Source organism: Urocitellus parryii, chromosome 10 (assembly GCF_045843805.1).
Source record: "Urocitellus parryii isolate mUroPar1 chromosome 10, mUroPar1.hap1, whole genome shotgun sequence".
Lineage (NCBI taxonomy): Eukaryota > Metazoa > Chordata > Mammalia > Rodentia > Sciuridae > Urocitellus > Urocitellus parryii.
Genome location: NC_135540.1, coordinates 58611982 through 58637743, shown reverse-complemented (window position 1 = coordinate 58637743; position 25762 = coordinate 58611982). Strand labels below are relative to the sequence as shown.

General features: G+C 34.0%; 1 protein-coding gene across 1 annotated transcript in view; it reads right to left on the bottom strand.

The window, feature by feature from the left end:
• Positions 1–61: 61 nt before the first annotated feature.
• The window catches only part of Ap1ar (adaptor related protein complex 1 associated regulatory protein), a 41740-nt gene continuing 16039 nt past the window's right edge, over positions 62–25762 (bottom strand). Inside the window, exons 2-10 of the mRNA XM_026389680.2 lie at positions 23699–23747; positions 21728–21754; positions 18747–18772; positions 15813–15909; positions 14571–14669; positions 12521–12579; positions 11639–11712; positions 10525–10653; positions 62–1586 (exon numbers count right to left, since the gene is read on the bottom strand). Coding sequence (XP_026245465.1) covers positions 1321–1586; positions 10525–10653; positions 11639–11712; positions 12521–12579; positions 14571–14669; positions 15813–15909; positions 18747–18772; positions 21728–21754; positions 23699–23747 — 826 coding nt within the window. The 3' untranslated portion in view covers positions 62–1320. The remainder of the gene's footprint in view (positions 1587–10524; positions 10654–11638; positions 11713–12520; positions 12580–14570; positions 14670–15812; positions 15910–18746; positions 18773–21727; positions 21755–23698; positions 23748–25762) is intronic.

Sequence of the window (25762 nt, the reverse complement as noted above, 5' to 3'; positions counted from 1 at the left end):
ATTTATTTCTATGAGATTAAAAAAAGGACATAAAACTACAGATTCATTGCCTAGCAGTTCAAATATTGAAAGGACCACATGATTTTTTTTTTTTTTTAAATACAGCAGGAACTTTAAGTTACTATTTATATCTGGACCTTCCTATATTTTTGAGAACATGCACGTGTTGCAAGAAAAAGAAAAGAAAAATACACTAAGGAAAAAAAGAATTGGTTTGCTTATTAAATCATACTCCATTCTCAGCAAAATCAAGGAAAGCAATTAGGGAATGTTTTATATCCCTGGCTTTTGATATTGATACACGAATTTCAATGAGAAGGAAAGTTAACTATCACAAAATGCAGTTATATATATATACATATTGATAGACTTAGTTCCATCCCATTGAAGTACCTTGTACTACAAGGCAAAGAAAAGTGAAATAAAATCGATAGAACCTTTCATACCAGAAAGGATTTTATTTACTTTGAAATACCCGTATTACTCTTTTTATGTTTCCTTTTCTTAAATCATTCAGAGAATGTTCTGTAAAATCTAAGATCATTCATTGGAAATATAGAAATTTTAAAAATAATGACACCTAAACACTTAATATATCAATTTAAAGTCAATATAGTAGCATGTAAAAGGAAGCGAAAAACCTAAATTATACATATTTCCTTAAATATCATTTTTTATTACCAATTTAAATGTCCAAACTCTGAAAGTTTGTTTTTATCTTTTGTTCAGATTGAATCAAGATCATCATACCAGGTTATACAATAAATACAGAAAGAAACTGATAGTTCAGCATTTCTTAGGGTCATCTATGCAAATTAATTGTGCTTAATACTAGTTAATAAAATCCAAAGAAGCCATAGAAGTAAATAATGCTGGAAAATGGATACTATTCTAAATCTGACAATCCCTGGTCATGCTCCCTTCACATCTGCTGAGAATTAGCAAAAAATACTTTTAATATTTTCACAGTAATGGAATAGGCTTATCAATAAAGCATTTGAAGTAAAAGTAATGAACATTTTTAAAATATGTAAATCTATAAGAGTAAACAGGAATGCTATAACGAGTTAAAATAAAGGAAATTGATAACATGACAAAACCATTAAATAGGTCTTGAAAAGCAGAAGGCAGATGATAAAATTGCACTTAATTCTGAAGCAATTCAGATCTATCATTCCTATTCCTTTCTAACAAAATAATCATTTACACTGTGGTTTCTAACCTCCTCTTTACAAAAAGGCGCAACACAACCATCTATACATTCTAGTTGGTTTTTAACATTTGGTCATAACTGGGATAAACGGGTTACACAATTTCACCCTATCGAGTCTGTTGACCTGTATCAGACTGCTTCATGCCAGAATCAGACAGTTCTAATACAGGATTTACAAATCCAGAATACTCGGAGTTGCCATTATCATCCATTTCGGCACTGACAAAATCATTCTCCCACTCTAGTCCGTTGGAATCATCAGAGGCTGATGTGGGGTTACTTCCAGTCTTCTTGCTGCTACACTTAAGTGCTGCCCGGAGAATGTCTTCCTCCGTTTTGGAACGTTCTCTCATTGGAAGCATTCTATTCATGCCTAGGATTTGAACACAGTTTAAAAAAATCTCAGTTAACATAAAAAGCTATATTAAAAGATTCCCAGGTTTTTACTATCAGACTTGATTTGTGAATTAATTTTTAAGGAGCCAGTCCAATGGAGGCTTTCTCATGGGACATTTTGGGGGTCTAATCCTGAGATAACACGACAGATATTTAGATTCCCACAGCTTTTCCTCCCTTCCTACTTCCCTTATTCTAAAGGACAGTTTGGATATAACATTGATCATCTGATGAGATGAAATTTCTGAAGAGTCATAAATCAAACAGAATACACTGAGTTTTTTGATTGGTATTGTATTTGTGGGGGGAGATACTAGGGATTGAACTTATGGGCACTCTACCTCTGAGTTACATTCCTGGCTCTTTTAATTTTTTATTTTGATATAGGATCTCACTAGGTTGCTGAGGCTGACTGTGAACTTATGATCCTGCCTCAGCCTCCCAACTTGCTGGGATCACAAGAGTGCCTCACTGCGCATAGCTGATATTAGTCTTATTTATCAAATCAGTGTGTCTGCTAAGGTTCTTTCTTACTTAGATGATAACTACATTTCCCCGAGACTGACAATCACTCTAATGATAATATCAAAAACATTTTTCCAGAACTTACTAGGTTCCTGCTAATATTATATGCACTTCAAAATATGTTAATTTAATTCTCAACAATTTTATGAAGTTAAGTTACATCATTATTAGCATTATTATTAGTATTAACTCCACTTTAGAGTTTAGGAAACTGGAAAGGTAAATGATTTGCTCAGGATACCACAGTTATAAAATGGTATGGTTAGAGTTTTTTTTTTTGGTTAGTGATGACAATGAAACCCAGGGCCTTGTGCATGCTAGGCAACTGCTCTACTGCTGAGCTACATCCCAAGCTCTGAAATAAGAGTTTTAATTCACTTAGTTTGGCTCCAAAGTCTGTGCTCTCATGGTATTCTTACTCTCTACCACAAAAGAGTAGCAATGTTTCTAGAGGAAGCTGTTCTAGATCTAACTCTGAACAGAAATAAATGGATAAAATGAAAAGTGTCAAAAATCTTGGAGGAAAAAAAATGTCATTTTACTGGCAATTAAAGGTAGAGAACACAGAAAAGAAATGTGAATTTATAGGTATAGAATTAAAATTAGAATGGATTGATAAAGAGACTTTAAAGATAATACTTAGACAATTTCATTTTCTGACCTTTAAAAATTAGATCCCACAGTATTTAAATTTGAATCACTGTTATCTGTCATTCTTGAAAAGCACAGACTCAATCCAAACCCAGTAAAGCCAGTTATTTTTAGATAAGAGCTCATATAAAAGCATGCCCTGGATATTAATTTAATTTTGTAGATTTGTAGCTGGTAGTTTGTTTTGGGGGATTTATGTCTAAAGGAAGCTGGATAGTACATCTATGAAAAAGTAGGTTTCTAGTAGTCTTTTTCCTATACCTGGTTTTAACAATTCTCTCAATAACTTGAATAGTAACCTAGAAAGTCAATTACCTACAAATATTTTTTACTTTTGGTACCAGGGATTGAACTCAGGGGTCCTTGATCACTGAGCCACATCCGAAGCCCTTTTTGTATTTTATTTAGAGACAGGGTCTCATTGAGTTGCTTAGCACCTCGCCATTGCCGAGGCTGAACTTGCAATCCTCTTGCCTTAGCCTCCTGGGCTGCTGGGATTACGGTTGTGTGCCACTGTGCCTGGCACCTACAAATATTATTAGCTTGGTGGGGATGACAGAACCACAAATCAGCATTACTAGAAGAGAGCTAAGGTCCATTCCATTTCAAAACTTAAGAAAATATTTAATGCTTATTATTTTTCTTAAGGTTCTATAATTGAGTCTTCCTTCTTGGATTGCCTATTTCTTAACATGAAAATGAAAACATAGGCCTTGTTTAGTGATATAGATTTTACAAAAAGAAAACCAAACGAAAAATATTTTAGCTACTGTTGAGTGTGTGTGATGCACCCTGGACTGTGTGTTTATTTTATATATTCAATCCTCACAATATTCCTTTATTTGTTCAAATAATTGGTTTTTTTTTCAGCATTGAGGATTGAACCTAGATCTCATAAATGCTAGTAAGCTCTCAACCACATCTCAATTCTGTTCAAATATTTATAGATTGCCTACTATGTGCCAAGCATTTTTATACCCCCAAATAAATTAACAGTGAAAAATTATCTTTCCTTTTTTACAATGAACTAAATTGCAACAGCTATGAAGACACAGCAGTTAAAATTCAAGCTCATATCTGAGTAATGCCTTTTGTTCCACACCAAAGAAATATTAAAAATCAAATGGTTAATTTATAATTAACCCAAAAAGTCAAATGACTTTTTGCTTTAGACTGCCCACAAGGGGGCAGTAATCCCTTACACTGAGTAATTTCACGAAATACATTATAAAAACTTTCAAGAAATTAATATTTATTGGAAAAAAAAATCAAAGTGATAGAGTGCCAGGGATCCCAGCAGCCTGCAGCAGGGCCCCGGAGATCCAGGCCAACTGATTCGAGTGGCCTGCCCTGTGGCTACAGAAGGCGTGGCGCCTCAGTGAAGCCATTAATTGGCAAGCAGGGAGGTTAGGGAAGGCCATTAGGTGGAATCCCACCAGCCAAGCCCACACGGACCCTTGGGCCGAGCACGGGATCTCAGAAGGGGAAGGAAGTGGTACAGTCCCATCCCCCACAGCGGACACTCCACCGAGGCAGTCAGTGGCCACCATCCGGGAAAGCTGAAGGATACACCGCCACTCTCCTTCAGAGTGCAACATCAAAACAGCGGACACTCCATCCAGGCAGTCAGCGGCCACCATCCGGGAAAGCTGAAGAATACACCACCACTCTCCAACAGCTTGCAACATCAAAACAGCCAGCAGCAGGACCCCGGAGATCCAGGCCAACTGATTCGCGCGGCCTGCCCCGAAGCTACAGAAGGCGTGGCGCCTCAGAGAAGCCATTAATTAGCAAGCAGGGAGGTTAGGGACTGCCATTAGGTGGAATCCCGCCAGCCAAGCCCACCGCCCACGCCCGGAACAGGCCCAGGGACCTGCCAGCATTGTAGTCACGACACCCCAATTGGAATAGGGACAGAGCAGAGCCGCCTTCCACTCCCGGAACAGGCCCAGAGAGCCGTCAGCGTGGTAGACACGTCACCCCAATTGGAGTAGGGGCACAGCCGCCGCCCGCACCTGCAAGGGAGACTTTTCAAGTATACAAGAGCAACATAAATAAATAGGGGGTAAATTTCAAAACACAACAGTTGCACCAAGCAGAAAGAAACGCGAGCAGTATGAAAAGACAAGGAAAGAAAGGACCACAAGCAATGCAGGTCAACTCAACTTTAGAAGAGGTAATAGCTGCAACAGATGGAATATCAGATAAAGAGTTCAGGATATATATGCTTCAGATGATCTGGAGTCTCAAGGAAGACATGAGACAGCAAAATCAGACAATGAAAGATCACATTGACAAACAAATCCAGGAAGTAAAAGATCAATTTCACAGGGAGATAGAGGTAATAAAAAACAAACAAATTGAAATTCTAGAAATGCAGGAAACAATAAACCAACTTAAAAACTCAATTGAGAATACTACCAGCAGAGTAGATCACTTAGAAGAGAGAACATCAGACAATGAAGACAAAGTATTTCAACTGGAAAAGAACATAGACAGCTCAGCAAGTCTGCTAAGAAACCATGAGCAGAACATCCAAGAATTATGGGACAATATCAAAAGACCAAATTTAAGAGTCATTGGGATACAGGAAGGCACAGAGCTCCATTCCAAAGGAATAAACAGTCTATTCAGTGAAATAATACGAGAAAACTTCCCAGAATTGAAGATTGAGACAGAATCCCAAATCCTAGAAGCCTACAGGACGCCGAATGTGCAAAATCATAAGAGATCCACACCTAGACACATTATAATGAAGATGTCCAACATACAGAATAAGGAGAGAATTTTAAAAGCTGCAAGAGAAAGAAAGCAGATTACATTTAGGGGTAAACCAATCAGGATAACAGCTGATCTCTCAACACAGACTCTGAAAGCTAGAAGATCCTGGAATAACATATTTCAAACACTGAAAGACAATGGGCTCCAACCAAGAATCGTGTATCCGGCGAAATTAAGCTTCAGGTTAGAAGATGAAATTAAAACCTTCCACAATAAACAAAAGTTAAAAGAATTCGCAGCTAGAAAACCATCTCTTCAAAAAATCCTTGGCAAAACATTACAGGAAGAGGAAATGGAAAATAACATTGAAAACCAACAATGGGAGGTAGGACAGTAAAGGGGGGAAAGTAGTCAAAGAGGATAACAAATCAGGTTTAGTAACATCAATAAACAAATATGGATAGAAGAACAAACCATATCTCAATAATAACCCTAAATGTTAATGGCTTAAACTCACCAATTAAGAGACACAGGCTAGTAGAATGGATCAAAAAACAAGACCCAACAATATGCTGTCTACAGGAGACGCATTTGATAGGAAAAGATATACATAGACTGAAGGTGAAAGGTTGGGAAAAATCATATCACTCATATGGACCGCGGAAACAAGCAGGAGTGTCCATACTCATATCTAATAAAATAGATTTCAAGCCAAAGCTAATCAAAAGGGATATAGAAGGACACTTCATACTGCTCAAGGGAACCATACACCAACAAGACATAACAATCATAAATATATATGCCCCAAATAATGGTGCAGCTGTGTTCATCAAGCAAACTCTTCTCAAGTTCAAGAGTCTAATAGACCAACATACAATAATCATGGGAGACTTCAACACACCTCTCTCACCACTGGACAGATCTTCCAAACAAAAGTTAAATAAGGAAACTATAGAACTCAATAACACAATTAACAACCTAGACTTAATTGACATATATAGACTATACCACCCAACATCAAGTAGCTACACTTTTTTCTCAGCAGCACATGGAACCTTCTCAAAAATAGACCATATACTATGTCACAGGGCAACTCTTAGACAATACAAAGGGGTAGAGATAATACCATGCATCTTATCTGATCATAATGGAATGAAACTGAAAATCAATGATAAAAGAAGAAAGGAAAAAGCAAGCACCACCTGGAGAATGAACAATAGGTTACTGAGTGATCAATGGGTTTTAGAAGACATCAAGGAGGAAATTAAAAAATTCCTAGAGTTAAATGAAAACACAGACACAACATATCGGAATCTATGGGACACATTGAAAGCAGTTCTAGGAGGAAAATTCATTGCTTGGAGTTCATTCCTCAAAAAAAGAAAAAACCAACAAATAAATGATCTCATACTTCATCTCAAAATCCTAGAAAAAGAAGAGCAAAACAACAGCAAAAGAAGTAGAAGGAAAGAAATAATTAAAATCAGAGCTGAAATTAATGAAATTGAAACAAAAGAAACAATTGAAAAAATTGACAAAACTAAAAGCTGGTTCTTTGAAAAAATAAATAAAATTGACAGACCCTTAGCCATGCTAACGAAGAGAAGAAGAGAGAGAACCCAAATTACTAGCATACGGGATGAAAAAGGCAATATCACAACAGACACTTCAGAAATACAGAAGATAATCAGAAATTACTTTGAATCCTTATACTCCAATAAAATAGAAGATAGTGAAGGCATAGATAAATTCCTTGAGTCCTATGATCTGCCCAGATTGAGCCAGGAGGATATAGACAACCTAAACAGACCAATAACAATAGAGGAAATAGAAGAAACCATCAAAAGACTACCAACTAAGAAAAGCCCAGGACCGGATGGGTATACAGCAGAGTTTTACAAAACCTTTAAAGAGGAACTAACACCAATACTTTTCAAGCTATTTCAGGAAATAGAAAAAGAGGGAGAACTTCCAAATTCATTCTACGAGGCCAACATCACCCTGATTCCGAAACCAGACAAAGACACATCAAAGAAGGAAAACTACAGACCAATATCTCTAATGAACCTTGACGCAAAAATCCTCAATAAAATTCTGGCGAATCGGATTCAAATACATATCAAAAAAATTATACATCATGATCAAGTAGGATTCATCCCTGGGATGCAAGGCTGGTTTAATATATGGAAATCAATAAATGTTATTCACCACATCAATAGACTTAAAAATAAGAACCATATGATCATCTCAATAGATGCAGAAAAAGCATTCGACAAAGTACAGCATCCCTTTATGTTCAAAACGCTAGAAAAATTAGGGATAACAGGATCATACCTCAACATTGTAAAAGCAATGTATGATAAGCCACAGGCCAGCATCATTCTGAATGGAGAAAAATTGAAGGCATTCCCTCTAAGATCTGGTACAAGACAGGGATGCCCTCTCTCACCACTTCTGTTCAACATAGTCCTCGAAACACTGGCCAGAGCAATTAGACAGTCAAAAGAAATTAAAGGCATAAAAATAGGAAAAGAAGAACTTAAATTATCACTATTTGCAGATGATATGATTCTATACCTAGCAGACCCAAAAGGGTCTACAAAGAAGCTATTAGAGCTAATAAATGAATTCAGCAAAGTGGCAGGATATAAGATCAACACGCATAAATCAAAGGCATTCCTGTATATCAGCGACAAATCCTCTGAAACGGAAATGAGGACAACTACTCCATTCACAATATCCCCCCCAAAAATAAAATACTTGGGAATCAACCTAACAAAAGAGGTGAAAGATTTATACAATGAAAATTACAGAACCCTAAAGAAAGACATAGAAGAAGACCTTAGAAGATGGAAAAACATACCCTGCTCATGGATAGGCAGAACTAACATCATCAAAATGGCGATATTACCAAAAGTTCTCTATAAGTTCAATGCAATGCCAATCAAAATCCCAACAGCATATCTTGTAGAAATCGATAAAAGAATCATGAAATTCATATGGAATAATAAAAGACCCAGAATAGCAAAAACAATACTAAGCAGGAAGTGTGAATCAGGCGGTATAGCGATACCAGACTTCAAACTATACTACAGAGCAATAGTAACAAAAACAGCATGGTACTGGTACCAAAACAGGCGGGTGGACCAATGGTTCAGAATAGAGGACACAGTAACCAATCCACAAAACTACAACTATCTTATATTTGATAAAGGGGCTAAAAGCATGCAATGGAGGAAGGATAGCATCTTCAACAAATGGTGCTGGGAAAACTGGAAATCCATTTGCACCAAAATGAATCTGAATCCCTATCTCTCGCCGTGCACAAAAGTTAACTCAAAATGGATCAAGGAGCTTGATATTAAATCAGAGACATGGCATCTGATAGAAGAAAAAGTTGGTTATGATCTACACGCTGTGGGATCAGGCTCCAAATTCCTCAATAGGACACCCATAGCGCTAGAGTTAACAAATAGAATCAACAAATGGGACTTACTCAAACTAAAAAGTTTTTTCTCAGCAAAAGAAACAATAAGAGAGATAAATAGGGAGCCTACATCCTGGGAACAAATCTTTACTCCACACACTTCAGATAGAGCCCTAATAACCAGAATATACAAAGAACTCAAAAAATTAGACAATAAGATAACAAATAAACCAATCAATAAATGGGCCAAGGACCTGAACAGACACTTCTCAGAGGAGGACATACAATCAATCAACAAGTACATGAAAAAATGCTCACCATCGCTAGCAGTCAGAGAAATGCAAATCAAAACTACCCTAAGATACCATCTCACTCCAGTAAGACTGGCAGCCATTAGGAAGTCAAACAACAATAAGTGCTGGAGAGGATGCGGGGAAAAGGGCACTCTTGTTCATTGCTGGTGGGACTGCAAATTGGTGCAGCCAATTTGGAAAGCAGTATGGAGATTTCTCGGAAAGCTGGGAATGGAACCACCATTTGACTCAGCTATTCCCCTTCTCGGTCTATTCCCTAAAGCCCTAACAAGAGCATGCTACAGGGACACTGCTACATCGATGTTCATAGCAGCTCAATTCACGATAGCAAGACTGTGGAACCAGCCTAGATGCCCTTCAATAGATGAATGGATAAAAAAAATGTGGCAGTTATACACTATGGAGTATTACTCTGCATTAAAAAATGACAAAATCATAGAATTTGGAGGGAAATGGATGGCATTAGAGCAGATTATGCTAAGTGAAGCTAGTCAATCTTTAAAAAACAAATACCAAATGACTCCTTTGATATAAGGGGTGTAAACAAGGACAGGGTAGGGACGAAGAGCTTGAGAAGAATATTTACAGTAAACAGGGATGAGAGGTGGGAGGGAAAGGGAGAAGGGAAATTGCATGGAAATGGAAGGCGATCCTCAGGGTTATACAAAATGTCATATAAGAGGAAAGGAGGGGTAAGTCAAGAGAATACAAATGGAAGAAATGATTTACAGTAGAAGGGGTAGAGAGAGAAAAGGGGAGGGGAGGGGAGGGGAGGGGAGGGGGGATAGTAGACAATAGGACAGACAGCAGAATACATCAGACACTAGAAAGGCAATATGTCAATCAATGGAAGGGTAACTGATGTGATACAGCAATTTGTATACGGGGTAAAAGCGGGAGTTCATAATCCACTTGAATCAAACCGTGTAATATGATGTATTAAGAACTATGTAATGTTATGAACGACCAATAAAAAAAATAAAAAAAAAAATAAACTAAATCTGAAAAACAAAAAAACAAACAAACAAAAAAAAAAGAAATTAATATTTATTTTCTGAATCTCAAGAAACATTAAAAATTAAATTACTTTCTAAACCATTTATCAACAAATGATAACTGCTAATACAGCAACAGTACAGAAAATTTTTATATTGATTTTTTTGCAAGGCTTTGTATTTATTCAGTTTAAATAAAGTAAAATACCAAGGTAGAAGATTTGTATAAATCAATAAAGAACAAATTAAACATTTAAGGTAAAATTGTGAATTATAAAATACCTTCTTCATCTTCCCACTCGAGATCTAAGGATGTACTGTCATCATTTCCACTAGTTGATTTAGTTTTGGTCATTAAATCACAGCTGCTTTCTGTATTTGGTGTCAATACTGTGGCATCTGATGACAGTCCTAGAATACATATATAAAATACAATTACATGTTGCCACCTGTGCTCTTTTACCACAACATTTTCATTTGCAACAATTGTATTTTTCTAAATACTACTATTCCTTTAAACTTCAAAACATAAATTATTCAAAATATTACATTGGTAAGTTTCTGTTAAGAAAAGTACATTTTTTTTTGCCATCTAAGCACAGCAAACATGCAAATCTAAATTAATTACAAGCTTTGTAAGTAGGATAAACAAGCTGTATGTAATGTTTCTAATACAAAAACACTGCTAAAACACATGAAAGACAGCCTATACTCTCCAAAGGAACCACTCCTAAGCTCCCCAAGCTTCCCAGGAGTAGAAGCATAGGAGTTGACTTTTGAACTTTTTTTCTTTTTTTTGGGTACTGGATACTAAATCCAAGGATGCTCTGTTACTGAGCCACATCCCCAGCTCTTTTTATTTTGAGACAGGGTCTCACTAAGTTGCTTAGGGACTCACTATGTTGCTGAGGCTCGCCTCAAACTTGCAATCCTCCTGCCTCAGCCTTCTGAGTTGCTGGGATTATAGGTGTGCACCATCACAACTAGATGACTTGAAGAAACATCAGAGTTTTAACTTTTGATACTTGAAGAAACATTTTAATCTTACAAACCAATTTGTAATAAGTATAACAAGTACACTTTTCTACTATTTCTTCCCACTTTTCCTTTGTTTTCTGGGAAAGGGTAGGGGTAGGATCAGAACAGAAATGGAAAAAGCAGTGCTGGACTCCCTATGTGGCTTATACAAAAATAGTCTGAGATTTTCCTTTGTTTCAAATCCTTTTTAAAAAGGAAAGATAATATTGTATAATGAATAGCTATTTAACTAATTTATCTGGAAAATACAAATTGAAGGGTAGGGAGTTCTATAGAAAAAGAGCCAGGATTTCCAATTATCTGTTTAATGTGGCATAAAGTAGACTAAAATGAACAAAGAATATGTGAAAAGACTTACTGCTGCTTCGAAAAACTTCATATTGAGACTTCACATTTATCGTACAAGATTCAAAGTCATCTTCTGGTCCTGAACTGTAACAAAATTGAATTTTTTTGTAAATGCATAGTATGTGCATAGCAGAAGCAACAGAAGAAATGCATAAGTTGATGGTATTTTGGTTTGAAGGCCTATTTCAAAAATTCGTAATTGCCATACAGTCAATATAACTAATGAAAATAGGTCTTAATTTTCTTAATGCTAACATGAAACTGAAAACATAAGATTCAAGCTAATTCTGAAGTCAAATCTCTAGAGCTTAGTTATATGTCCAGCTTTACAATTATAATAACAAGGCATGATTTAGTTCTTTGAATGAGCAGGACTACTTGTGAGAAGGTGACACTGAAATGACTTTTCTAAAAAACAACAACAAAAAAACACATTAACTTTCTAAGAAAGGAGATAGACTAAGGAAAACACAAACAAGTAAAGCTATAAATAACTCACCCAAAGGCATTCAGCTACTGTCATCACTTTCAACATGAAAGATGTGATACTCTTAAAAATGCCCTGAAGTCAATTTAAATAAATGGTCACTTTCTGATTTAAAGAAAATAAATGCTCTCAGTATTCTTCCAAGACAGTCTTAGAAGCAATGATACTTCTCTCTCTCTCTCTTTTTTTTTTTTTTTTTTTTTGGTGCTAGGGATTAAACCCAGGGTCTATTCATGCTACACATAGGCTCTACCACTGAGCTACATGCCCAGCCTGGAGAAGCAACCATTTTTAGGGATCAAATAAATGTGAATACATTCACATACATCCTGTTATAAACAGTGTTCTCTTTGGAAATACCATTGTCTACCACAAAGGGAAGAGGAAATAGATGTCAATATTTACCTTTGATAGTCTCCATTATTAGAAGGATGATACCGCTGCACAACTCTCAGCCTTTCTTGCTTTGGAAACATAATATAATACAAAAATCATTCTGTTGGAAAATTATACTTTTTAAAACCACGCATGCAATGCTGAAAAATATTTTTTCCTAGTTTTTAAAAATAAAAAAAGTGATTCTCTTGTTTTTTTTTTTTTTTTTTTTTTTTTTACTTCAATTCACCAATACTCAACTTCTATACCTTGTTACTTAAGGGTAGAATTTTTGTGAATTTACCAGTGTGTAATCTCCCAGTGCTTAGAATATTCATGGTATTGTAAAAAGATAATTTTTAAAAGGGATATGTACTAATGTCTATTCTTAGTACACTTCAGTACTTCCTAGTAACTGATGAAAGATGAGAGGCAGGAAAGGAATAGCTTAATCAGTACCTGGAATTCTATTCTGTCTGAAATAAGTAGTAATCAAACAAAGCATTTATAAGGCCTGGCTAAGCTGACTCAAACATTAAAGGCGATTGATTATTTAGGGCTCAGACAGAATTTAGAAGACCTGTCAGAATTGTGGCTCTGATAGTTATTTGCAGTGTGTCCCTGGCATGGCCTTTATCTTCTGCTTCCTCATCTGTGTATTACAGATGGCATGTTACTGTCCTAACAAATATAGGGTTATTATGGAAAGCAAATGAAGTGGTGCGTGTCTGGGTATGTTTGTGTATCAGTGCATGCTGCACAGACCTATAACAAATACTTAGGGAAGGAAAAACTCAGCTAACTCAGAAAATCACCCAAATGGATGCTACATATGGAATGCTATTAGTCTCTAAAAAGCAAGGAGTAGAGACTTAATTATTGTAAAGTAAGTACCTACATTAACCCCCAAATCATTTTTTTTTTTCAGAAGGTGAAACTGTAAAACTTCTCCATTATTTAGGATGCACTAAAAAAAAAAAAAAAAAAAAAAAAAAAAGACACTTGCTCATAAAGTTTATCTGTTAAGACCCTCTTCTCCTCCAGGCGAGCAGGGGAGGGAAAAGGGAAGAGAGAATGAGAAAGACAGAGGGAGGAAGAGAAAGACAAAGGACACAGTCCACAAATCACATAACAATATGAAAGATATGACTTTTCAGTTCCTCTAGTTCTAGTATGTGAGATGATTTTAGGAATGCTTCAATTAACACTACAGTAGTGAATACATACAGGCAAAATATGGAGGAAGATACTAAATAGGTATGCTGGCTAAGCATTGATGTGCTTGAACTCTGGCTCTGCCATATATCAGCTGTAGGATCTCAAGAAAGTTACTTAACATCTTGCCTCATGGGTATTAACAACACAATTTGTTCTCTAGAATTGCTGTGAGGATTAAACACAAATAAACTACTTGGAACAGTTCCTGACATTTAGTCAGGGCTTCATAAATGACGGTATAACTGTGAGGCATTGTGATAATGCCTCATTTCCACATGGCATTTTAAGATATGGTACATTTGCTACCTTCCCTATAATATGCCAATGATTTTTCAAGACCTAAACTTTCAATCTTTCAAAGACACAAGAGTAAAGATAAGAAGTAAACAATATTCTTTTGGGGAAAAATTAGTATGATTTTAGGAAGTTTAAAAAAATTGGAGGAGCTAAAGAATTGTTAAAACAAAACAAAACAGACAAAAAAAAAAAACTCACAAAAATACACTACAAAATGCTTTGGAAATTCTATTTCAAGACTAGTTTTCCCTCAAAAAGTATATTTACTTTTCCAAAAGAATTCTAAATTTTGGAGCACTAAAATTCAGCTTTAGAATAAATAGAAATTAGCTTCTGCTAATCTAAAGCTAAACAAGATTCGGTATCAAGCATGTAATTTTATGTTATTCTTAGCTGTTATAAAGATTGAACAATTTGCCTTTATGATTCTTAAGAATATGCATAAATACATTTGTTGTTAAACAAGAAGCCCTTGATTCTAGGGGAAAAAAGTCCTAATTAGGATTTGTTAGAGAAAATAAGGAGAAAAGCAACCCTAATATTCGCTGGGGTCTTTTCCCCTCACCTCCAAGAGCTTTCGCTGCTTTGCTGCCCTGGCTGCTTCACGCTGTGCAGCGTATAAAGCTTCTTCTTCTAGTCTTAACTTCTCTTCTTGTATGGCTAACTGTATATGAACAAAACGATAAGGATTAACAAAAATCAGAACCTGTCTAACTGCTCTAAAAATGTTTCTATTTATAAAATAAAAAATAAATCATTAAAAATAAGTGATCTATAAAACATATCAAAATTGATATTTTGAGATTGTTCATTTCAGTTTCTCCTTTTATAAAATAACCCAGATGATATGAAAGACATTATGGAATTCTTTAGAAACTGAATTATGAAGCAGTAGCATCTAATTTGTAAAAGTACCAATCTATCCTTTTCTAGAATATGCAATGATCTTCATTTTAACAATCATTCCAACACCTATCACCCAGACTATTTTAATGGTTCTGACTCTCTTAAGTAAAAAATCTTTAATACCAAGGCTGATCATATCACTCTCTATAAAAGGGAACTAAGCTTTCACAAATCCATGTCTTTGCATCTAATCGACATCAATGCACATGTCTTCTTAATTTTATTACTAGTAATCTTAAAATTACTTTCAAAGTTAAGTTCTTGCCTTTCATAACACTTATTCAATGATAGCTATTGCATGTCAAATCTAAGTTAAAAAAAGATTTTTATACTTTTTAAAAAACTAATATTAGCATCTACTGTGTTGATTAAGTGAATGCACTTGAAATCACTAATTGGTATAAAACCATTAAGAACACTTAATAAATATATAAAGAAGTATGAATAATTCCATTTAGTTTAGTGATAGCAAAATTATAATTACAGTCTACTCCTATAAATACATTGTGTAAACATTTATAGTTGTTAAAATTACTTGGTTCACTGAAAACAAATAAAGCCAAGACAAAAATTTAAACCCTACTTATTATGAAACAGAATAATTATTTTAAAAGTTAATTTTAAACACAAAGGTAGATGTTCTCACTAACATCCCTATCTGTGGACTAAGATTAGTTAAAAGAATGTAACATCTTCATTTTTGGTTCACATAATCCTATAAACTGAACCAAAATAAAAAAATTATAACAGTTTGAAATAAGTTTTTACTTTAAATAATTTTTAACTGTATATATTGAAATATAGGTATAATGACTATATGTAATAAATTATTTAATGACAACTATCCCCTATAAGCAAGAGGTTTTATGATAACACATTTAAGTAACATAAAAGATTTTACCTCTTTTTGGATTTTCTTATCAAGATCTTTCTGTTTTTCAGCAATAGAATCATAATGCCGCTCTCGTAGATCGACAATTTCTTCTTCTGTAAGAGGCCTACAGAAAAAAAGAGAGGGTAGGAGGATGGCAGGGAAAAGGAAAACAAAAACAAACACAAAATCCAAAATCACACAAACAATAAAACCCAGTGAAATTCTGAACATTACTCTCAAAAAGTTATGAAGGCAATTTGATACTATGATTCAATTGTTAAGAGTAAAAAGTATACATTCTAACACATTATCTTTTGGTATTTAAACTGAATAAGATGATGAAGTATCTGAGTTTGGTTTTGCTGAACCTTTTAAGAACTGTGAGCTTACCTTACACAGGGTCCACGCTAGTCATCTAACCTGTGAATATATACCCTGGAGGGTACCCCAAAATGTTCATCATAAAATATAAACACTAGTACACAAATTCTAATCCCAGCCCTCAGATATTCTGAACTCTTAACTTTCCTATTTATTCTGCTCAATCAAGCAGGCATTCCCAGGCCCTCAATCCTTTCCTTTCCTTCTAGTCTATCTATCCAGGAAATCTCCTGGCCTCACTTCATTTACAACCAATGGGGGCCTGATCTGAACTACTTTCCAACCAAAATACTTTCCTTCTTACACTCCTATCTATCATTACACCACATTCACTCAGATTACTCACATTCTGATCCTGGATCATTCCCATGATTTGCTCTTTCTGCTGTGTGAGACTATAGAAAATCTAACATCATTGGCTCTCAGCCCCAAGCAATTAATTTACTCATACAAGGTCAACTCCCTCTCACATCCTATGCTAACTTCAAAATCTTTACATACTCTGTAAGTTTTTTACCCAAATGGTTTTCTCTTTCTAATTTTTTTTCTTAGTTGTCAATGGACCTTTATTTTATTTATATTTGGTGCTGAGAATTAAACCCAGTGCCTCACATGTTAGGCATGCGCTATACCACTGAGCTTCAACCCCAGCTCTCAAATGGTTTTCTCTTAAAAGATAAAGTTCTCTCCACTTCCATCCCTCCACTTACTTAAGTATGTCCTGTTTGTTTTTCTTCCCATCTTCTAAAGAGTGAGTATTCCTTAATCTGCTTAAAGTCAACCATTATGCTTATTACACTCCTGACTAACATCACCGGTGCCACTTCCCTTCCCTCATTCCAGAGAATTCCATGGGACTTTGCTCCATTAATTAGCACCTCCCTTATCTTTAACCTATCCCTTCTGTCTATTTTTACTTTCTTCCATATAAAGAAAGAGAGGATAAAAAGGAGTAAAAACCCCTTGTCCTGATTCTACCTCTAGTTACTGCTTCCTTTTTAAACCAAAATTCCTCAAGTTAAAACATATAATATTATAGATAGCATATGCAGCACTAAGTGCCAGACTCTCCTCTAAATATTACACATATTAATTATTTATACATATTAACTAATATTACTCACATTAACTAATTTTAATCCTCAACAACCTTATAAGGTATAAAGAGAAATTACATATTAGGGCAGTGGGATGAAGACAGATTAAGAGCATGTCTAAGGAAGTAACATAGTAGTATAAAGCAAAGCCAGAATTTAAACCCAGGAGGTCTGTCTAGCAACTTGTTCTCAACGGTGTGCTTCTCTTGCCTTCTTTTTCTTACCTCCATGTACTCACAACTAACCACAGTCTACCTCTGTTCCCATCACTCCAGTAACTCTAGCAAAGCTAATCACTGGCTTCTATGTTGCCAAATACAATAGACAAATTTAAGTCCTTATTTTATTACCAATGTTTCAGGTGACATTGTTGAACATTCCCTCTAGCCCATCTGTCTGTCTTTACCTCCTCCCTTGGCTTCCCTTGCTCTCCTTGTTCTTTTTGATGACTACTTGCTTATCTTCAGACTACTCTTCTGTTTGTCTGTTCAACCCCTAGACCACTTCCCTCTGTGCTCTGTCTACCCTACTTTATCTCTCCCTCAATCCTGGACTTAAAAGTGATCTAGATACTTACCATGGCTAAGGAGCCATGTATAAGGTAATATCTCCTAATTCTGTTAGTGTTCACTTCATAAAATTTTGACAACTGCAGACACTCATGTGACCTCTACCCAAAGCAAGATTCAGAACATTTCTATCACCCCATATAGTTTTCCTGTGGTCCCTTCCAATCAATTCTCTCACTCTGTATGCAATTTCTCCAGTCAGACACATTCTCCTCTGCCTAGATAGTAACCACTAACCAGTCCTTTGGGAATCAGTGTAGGTGTAATCACCTTAAAGAGTATCTTGAATACATTCTCCATACACATTTTGGGCAAAGGACCTCTCTCTAGGGTTTCCTAATGTGTTCTCTGTAACTGCTCTTTCCTGACTTTTCCTGCCTTATGCTGAAATGTCACTTATAAGATCTATTTCCTGGACCAAGATATTCTTTCTTTCCATGTAGGGACCATCTGGTTTTTAAATCCCAGTATGCTTCTTTCTCAAATAGTGCATGTAATTTTAACTGAACATTAAAAGGCTACTTCAAAAAATTATAGTATTGAGCTTCTAGTTACTGTTGAAAGATGTCAAATTCTTTGATTAGCAGAACAAGTTTAGAATGTCAAGAAAGAAAGAAAGGGGGATAAAACTGAAAAACTTAGAAATTTATCAATATTAAACAACTTTTTAAAAAGTCTTCAGTAGGAAAGTACCTAGACAGTGACAACTGTTAAACTCTTTCATGTTCAAAACAATCTTTTGAGAAATACATTATTTGCTTCAATTTCATGAAAAGAAAAAACTAACATTCTGTAATACAAACTTTTCAATGTCTCAAAGACAGCAAATAATAAAGCCTGAATTCTCAGACAGCATCTTGTAGTTCACACAGAAGTTTTTATTTATTTATTTATTTATTTATTTAAAGGCTTACCTATGACTGCTTCCTGGGCTCTCCCCCTGTACAAAAATTAATTAGAAAATTAAAGAAATTTCAATAGCTGAATTCTATTTAAGGCAAGCCAATAAAATTTTTATTTAATTAATATTTTCTACTTACATATTTTATCATGGCAAACAAATTTCATTATTTAAAGTGTTTGAAACAAAATCTTGAAAATTTTACTATTTTTCAAAGGCAAAATCAAAATTTATATTTAGTTATATAGCAGCCATTTGCTTATTTCTTAATTTTTTTTTCAACAAACATTTCTAAGATACCAAGTAAACTTCTGCAATCAGGATAGACAACATCTTCATCATTTACAGTTGATCCTCATTATTTCAATCCAAATACATAAATTTACCTACCTGCTAAAATGTATTTGTAACTCCAAATCAATATTCAATATGCTATGCTTTCTTGGCCATTCAGAGATATGCACAGAGCAGCAAATTTGTGGTTTTTTTTTTTTTTTTTTTTTTTTTTGTGTGTGTGTAACAATGCATATGTCTGGCACAGGTAGAACAGGACATTCCTCAGCATTCTTGTTGCAACTTTCAGGCTATGAACAAGTGACCTTTCATAGCTATTTGGTGCCAAGTAGTTTGCATTTTTGTGTTTTGTATATGGTTTCATTGTTTCAAAATGAACACTACCCCTAGTGCCTAAGTGCTGTCGTATTGTTCTTAAGTGCAAGAAGGTTGTGATGTGCCTTACTGAAAAAAGTAAAGTTCATTAGATAAGCTTCACTTAGGCATAAATTTAAGCTGGTGGCAGTGAGTTCAAAGTTAATGAGTTAACAATACATATTTAATAAGATGTTTTAAAGATAAACATATATAACATAGTTATATAGTGACTGGTTGATGAAAACATGTGTGACAAGAGGGTCTCAGGATTTACTCCTGTTATTCCTCTAGGAATGATGCTTCAATATGCACTAATGTGGCATCATGGACTTTAAGGAACACAATTACAGCAGATGACAAGATCTGACTGTTTTTGTTTTCCTTTTCAAGGCTATGAAACCACCTACAGCTTTTTCCTCCAAAGTAAACCATAATTATTTTCAAGACTAATTTGGGCTTATGAATATATCTTACACTTTTTTTTTGGGGGGGGTACTGGGAATTGAACCCAGGAGTGCTTAAAAACACACTAGGTTAGCCACATCCCCAATCCTTTTTATTTTTTGTTTTGAGACACAGTCTCATTAAGTAGCTTAGGGTTTTGCTAAGTTGCTGAGGCTACCTTTGAACTTGGATCCTCCTGCCTCAGTCTCTTAACTCACTGGGATTATAGGCATGCACCACCATGCCTGGCTTATCTTACACTTTTACACTAGTCATATCTGACAACTGAAACACATGACTACCCAAGATGAGAAATAAAAATTCTAAATAATTCAAATAAACTTAGAAAACAGCACTACAAAACAGGATGATTTTCAACTAAACCAAATAGAAAATGTGAAATGAGAGGAAAGTTAGTTTACAATTAGTTTAGTGAAGCTGAAAATTAGCACAAAAGCTAAAGTTCTTCTAACTATACTTATATAAGAAATATACAAATTTTGTTGATTCTAAAGTGTACTTTTTTCTTTTCATATTTTAACATTTCTATACTTAATATGGCATTATTACAATTAAATTATATTTTCAAATAAGTAACTTAATAACCACTTGAAAGAAAACTATTTTATTGTTAATATTGTTCAATAAGAACAAATAATCAAGAAAACCTTTAACCAACCAAATAAAAAGTACCTTAGGAGTACACATGAAACTATAAGTGTTTTTGAAAAGCAATATAATACTGAGATGAACTACTGTGAAGGCTGAAAGAACTCTTATTTATTAGAAGCTTTAAAAATGTTGTATTGTGTTTGTGTAAACTTTTAAAAGGGAAAGACATGGAGGTGAAAGTGACCTTTGAGAAGGTAAGGAAACTAGGTTCATGAAATTCGGATGTTATTTTACTGGCAAAAAAAAAAAAAAAAAAAAATGGTAGACAGTTCCCCAAATTTGTCCTACCAGTTGATAAATATATATGATTTTTAAGAAGGATTTATATGCAAATTAATTGGGGAAATTCTAAGTTAAACAGGTTTAAATAATTTTGTTTAACAACAGTTTTCAGAATCTTTAATATGCCAATTTATATCTTGAGACTAGTATTTTATATACACTCTGGGAAATGCTGGGCTAAAGAACAACTTAAAAATTTAAAGAAAAGGTATGATTCATTTTCCTCTTTCTTTAGAAAATAAAAAGGACAAAAAGTCAGAGCTTGCTGTGCTTTTATAGTTAAAAATTTGGAGATGTGGAAAGTTGGTCCCTCAGAGGTTAAATAATTTGTAAGAACTCATACAATTAGTTCAGTAAAGCTGAAAATTAGCACAACTAACTATACCTGTATAAGAAATATACACTACATTTTGCTGATCCTAAAGAATGCTTTTTTCTTCATATTTTAACATTTCTATACTTATGAAACATTTTAAATTTGAGTTTGGACAAAATGAAATACAGAAGGTCAATATTAAGAATAACTGAAAAGAGGTAATAGTTATGGAAAATTGTAGAAAGGAAATTATAGAATGTTTTGTAGAAATTATAGAATTCTATACTCAGAAATCCTTGAAAAATATTTTTAAGAAAGGTTCCATTCTAGATTGCTGAAGTATTTTACATACTTAAGTGAAGAGGTTAGAATTTTTGCTTTCTGAAGTTCCTTGAGTTCTACAAGAAGCTTTAAAACCTGTGCATGTGTAGTATTATATTGTGGGTTATATAATAAAAAATTCTAAATTCTTTGCTGACATAAATTAGTAAAAGAAGGAAATGAGATAGAAGGGACAAAAAGTAAAACTAAATATTCTAAAATAAAATTTAAAAAATAATTTTTAGAAGTAAACAGATGATTCAAGAGACAAACAAATATGAGTGTTATACTAATATGGAAATACTTACTTCATCACTTTCTACTAGATTCTCAAACTGAAAGAACAAGAAAGTAAGTGTTAAGAGGGATACCTGTCAAAGGTGAATATCTCACAAGAAATTATAATTTTCTCACCTTAAAAATAATATACTTTATACACATACTTTAGATAATAATGATCATCACATTCAATCATCATTGGTGTCAGTATAATATGTATACAACCAGAGATATGAAAAATGGAGCTCTACATGTAATAAGAATTGTAATAATGGGGCTGGGGCTGTAGCCCAGTGGCAGAGCGCTAGAGGCACTAGGTTCAATCCTCAGCACTGCATAAACATTAACAAATAAAATAAAGGCATTCTGTCCATCTACAATTACAAAACATTAAAAAAAGAATTGTAATGCATTCCTCTTTTATATATAAATAAATAAAAATTTAAAAATTATTTTGTTAGTTTTCAAATCTATTCATGAGAAAAAAATAATAATATACTTTAATAAGATACTTTAGTCAATTGCCTTTTTATACATCAGCTCATTTAACATATTCAAAAGTCTACAAAATGGGCATGCAAACATATATTATTTGTATTTATGACTTTATATAAAAATAAAAAGAGAATTACAGCAATATTAAATATAAAGGAGAAACTACATTCTAAACTATATCTTCACCTGACTTGAATATTTCATACAGGTATTTTATTTTTATTTATTTATTATGATTTTTTTGAGCAAGGTCTTACCTTGTTGCACAGGCTGGCCTTGATCTCATGATCCTCCTACCTGATGCAGTTTTATGTAGGTATTTTAAATATATACTACCAGAATTTTTCACTTTACTTTAGTTCAGAACAAATTACTCAATGTCATAAAGAAAAATTACTCAAGAAACAGGGACAAAAAAAAATACCCAAGTAAGAATTTCTCTAAATGTTTACATTTATCCATCTACTTATTTGTATAATTATTTTCAAGGAAAAATTATTGGTAGACACTATCCTTACATAGAGGCAGGAATGTGAACAATTTGATTATAATGTGACAAATGCTATTATGTCAAGTGACCTAATGAAAGTCATTACTATTAAATTACACTATTAAAATATTTGTAATTTAAATATAAAAAACTTTGATATATAACCTCTTAAAAGAAAAGTCTTAATGTTAACATTGTCTTGTTTAAAGATCAAGAAGAAACAATTCAAGAAAAGAAAACTGTTAAAAATTATTTTTTTGTACTAGTTTGTGATATTTTTAAGAAAACTAATTCAGTTTACATACTTCCTTATTTAACATAGAAAGCAGTGAAGAATAGTTTTCAAGTTTTGGAGCAAAGTAGTTTAGGACTGGATTTTGTTTTCTGCCACTTCCAGGTAGCACTCTATAGTCCAATTTTTCCATCTGTCTAAGCCTCTGATTTCTCATCCATAAAAGAGGATAACTATCATATGTTTACAAAAGAGCTATAGTAAGAATTATGTGCAGTGGCTTTTCTCAACCAAATGGAAAGTGATTGGTACATAGTAGGGGATTCAGGAGCTTCTACTGTTATCTGCATTTTTATAAGCAAAGAAAAAGCACTCAGTGCTTCTGCTATGTGTGATATATCAAAGTGCATAAATGCATTCTACCTGACATGTATAACTAATTAAAACAAATTAAAAAATTTTTAAAAAACAATTTGCTACTTTGATTCTGCTATATCTCTCTGATAGGGCAGGTCAACAGAGCCACTATCACTGACAGGACAGCACCCTTTCTCTGAGATGTATAGGGTAAAATGAAAACAAACCTATTAGGAGAATAAACTTCTCCCTACCCACTCTTCTTCCTAGTTGCCCATTTTTTTTTCCCTCTTCACTAGAATCAATAATATTGCAGTGTAAACAGTCTGAACTAAATTTGGGTCTAGATTATTTCTCCCTAACTGAAAGTTTCTTCTGCTCTTCTGAAGGCATTTTTAATCCAATCAAATTCATGATTCTACTTACCTCTATAGTTAAGTGCTCACCTCTTGAGCATGTTCTAAAATACTTGGATCTGGGAAGGAAAACAGAAAAACAACCGTAAAAATCAAAACTGACCCTAAAACTGAATTAATGTGATGGCATAAAAATATTTCCTCAAGAGCAACTTTAAATTCTCTAATATATAGTATCTTATATTCACAAAAAGGAACAAACAAATTTACCAAACAATATAATCTAAACTTTATTGAGTTTAAATGCTTAGTCAACAGATATTTCTTTTTCCTGGTATTAATACTTACTAAACTTATACTAATTAATTAGTTTACGTCATTATTACATAAAACAGATTACAATTACATTTTAAAAATTTATCTTTTTATTACTGTTTCAATATTTTGTTAAAAATACTGTTAACCAGGGAAAATCAAATAATCCAATCAATAAATGGGCAAATAAGCTAAAACAAATATTTCTCAAAAGAAGAAATACAAATAACCATTAATTATATGAAAAAATAATTAAACATCCTTAGCAATCAGGGAAATGAAAATCAAAACTACATTGAGATTTCAACTCACTCCTATTAGAATAACAATCACCAAGGACACAATAACAATAATGGCCAAAAAGGATGTGTAAAAAAAGGTATACTTATACATTGTTGGGAGAATGCAAATTAGTACAGCCATTTTGGAAAGCAGTATGAAGATACCTTAAAAGTCTAGGAATAGAACTACCATAGGATCCAGCTATCCCACTCCTTGGTATTCATCTAAAAGAAATATCAATATTCTATAGTGATATACACACATCAATATTTATAGCAGTAAAATCACAATAGCCAATTATGGAACCAGCTATGGATAAAGAAAATGTGGTATATATACACAATAGAGTTCTACTCAGTCATAAAGAAAAATGAAATTATGTCATTTGCTGATAAACAGATGAAGTTGGAAAACATCATGTGTGCTATAAGAAATAAACCAGACTCAGAAAATTAAGGTCCAATGTTTTCTCTCATATGTGGGAAAAACGGGGAAAAATGAGTTGGAAAAAAAAGGGGGGAATCTCATGATAATGGAGACCAATTCAGTATAGAGAGAGGACTGAGAAGGAGGCAGGAGGGGAGGGGGAAGTATTAGGGAATGAAATCTACCAAATTATGCTATGACCATATATGAATAGATCACAATGAATCCCACTTATATAATTATGGTACCCTAATTAAAATAATAACAATAGAAGAGAGATCAGTACAGCAAAGCAAGTAGATCATAGGGAGGGAGGGAAAGAGGGAAAGGAAGAAACTGGGGAAGGAGACTAATGAATATGGCATAATGGATCCCACAATTATGTATGACACAACAAGAAACCCCCCCAAATTTAAAAAATACTGTTGAGTAATACACAAAAAGTATGTCCTCAAATTCTGTTAAAATATGTAAAACATCAAAAATATAAAAAGATATCTCTGAAAATATGCTAAAGAAGTTATCTCTAGATAATGGAGTCATGTATCTTTATGCAGACTTTGTGTTTTCTTCCTATGCCCTCAATAATAAAAGAAAGAAGAAAAACAATGCCTACATATGTCAATCAAACAGTTCCTTATATTAATTTTCCAAGTAGGGCCAACTATTGACTTTAATCATTCTCTTCTGCTTCTATTACAGAAACTTACATATGGTCAAATAAACATCTTTATTATCATACTTGCTCCAACAATATGTCTACACTGTAACTACTATAGTATCAAAGTTGGTTTAGAACAGAGTCTTCAAATTCTTTTATTACTGGAAGTGTCAGGAAACTAAAACTTTCACTTATGATTCCTTTTATAGCTACTAAAACTGGATGAAGGAGAGGGATGCCCACTATGGGGATCCATGTCTATACCTGAGTTGCTGATTTGTCAAGAAATTTTTGGCAGAATTTTCTCCTTCAAGAAATGGGGAGAGCCCTGGGGTGAGGACCAGTATGAATGCTTTGTATTATGTATACATGGATCCATATCCACATATAGGACTGCTAATTAATCAGCATTTTTGGACAGAAAGCTCCCCTTCAAGAAATGGGGAGGAC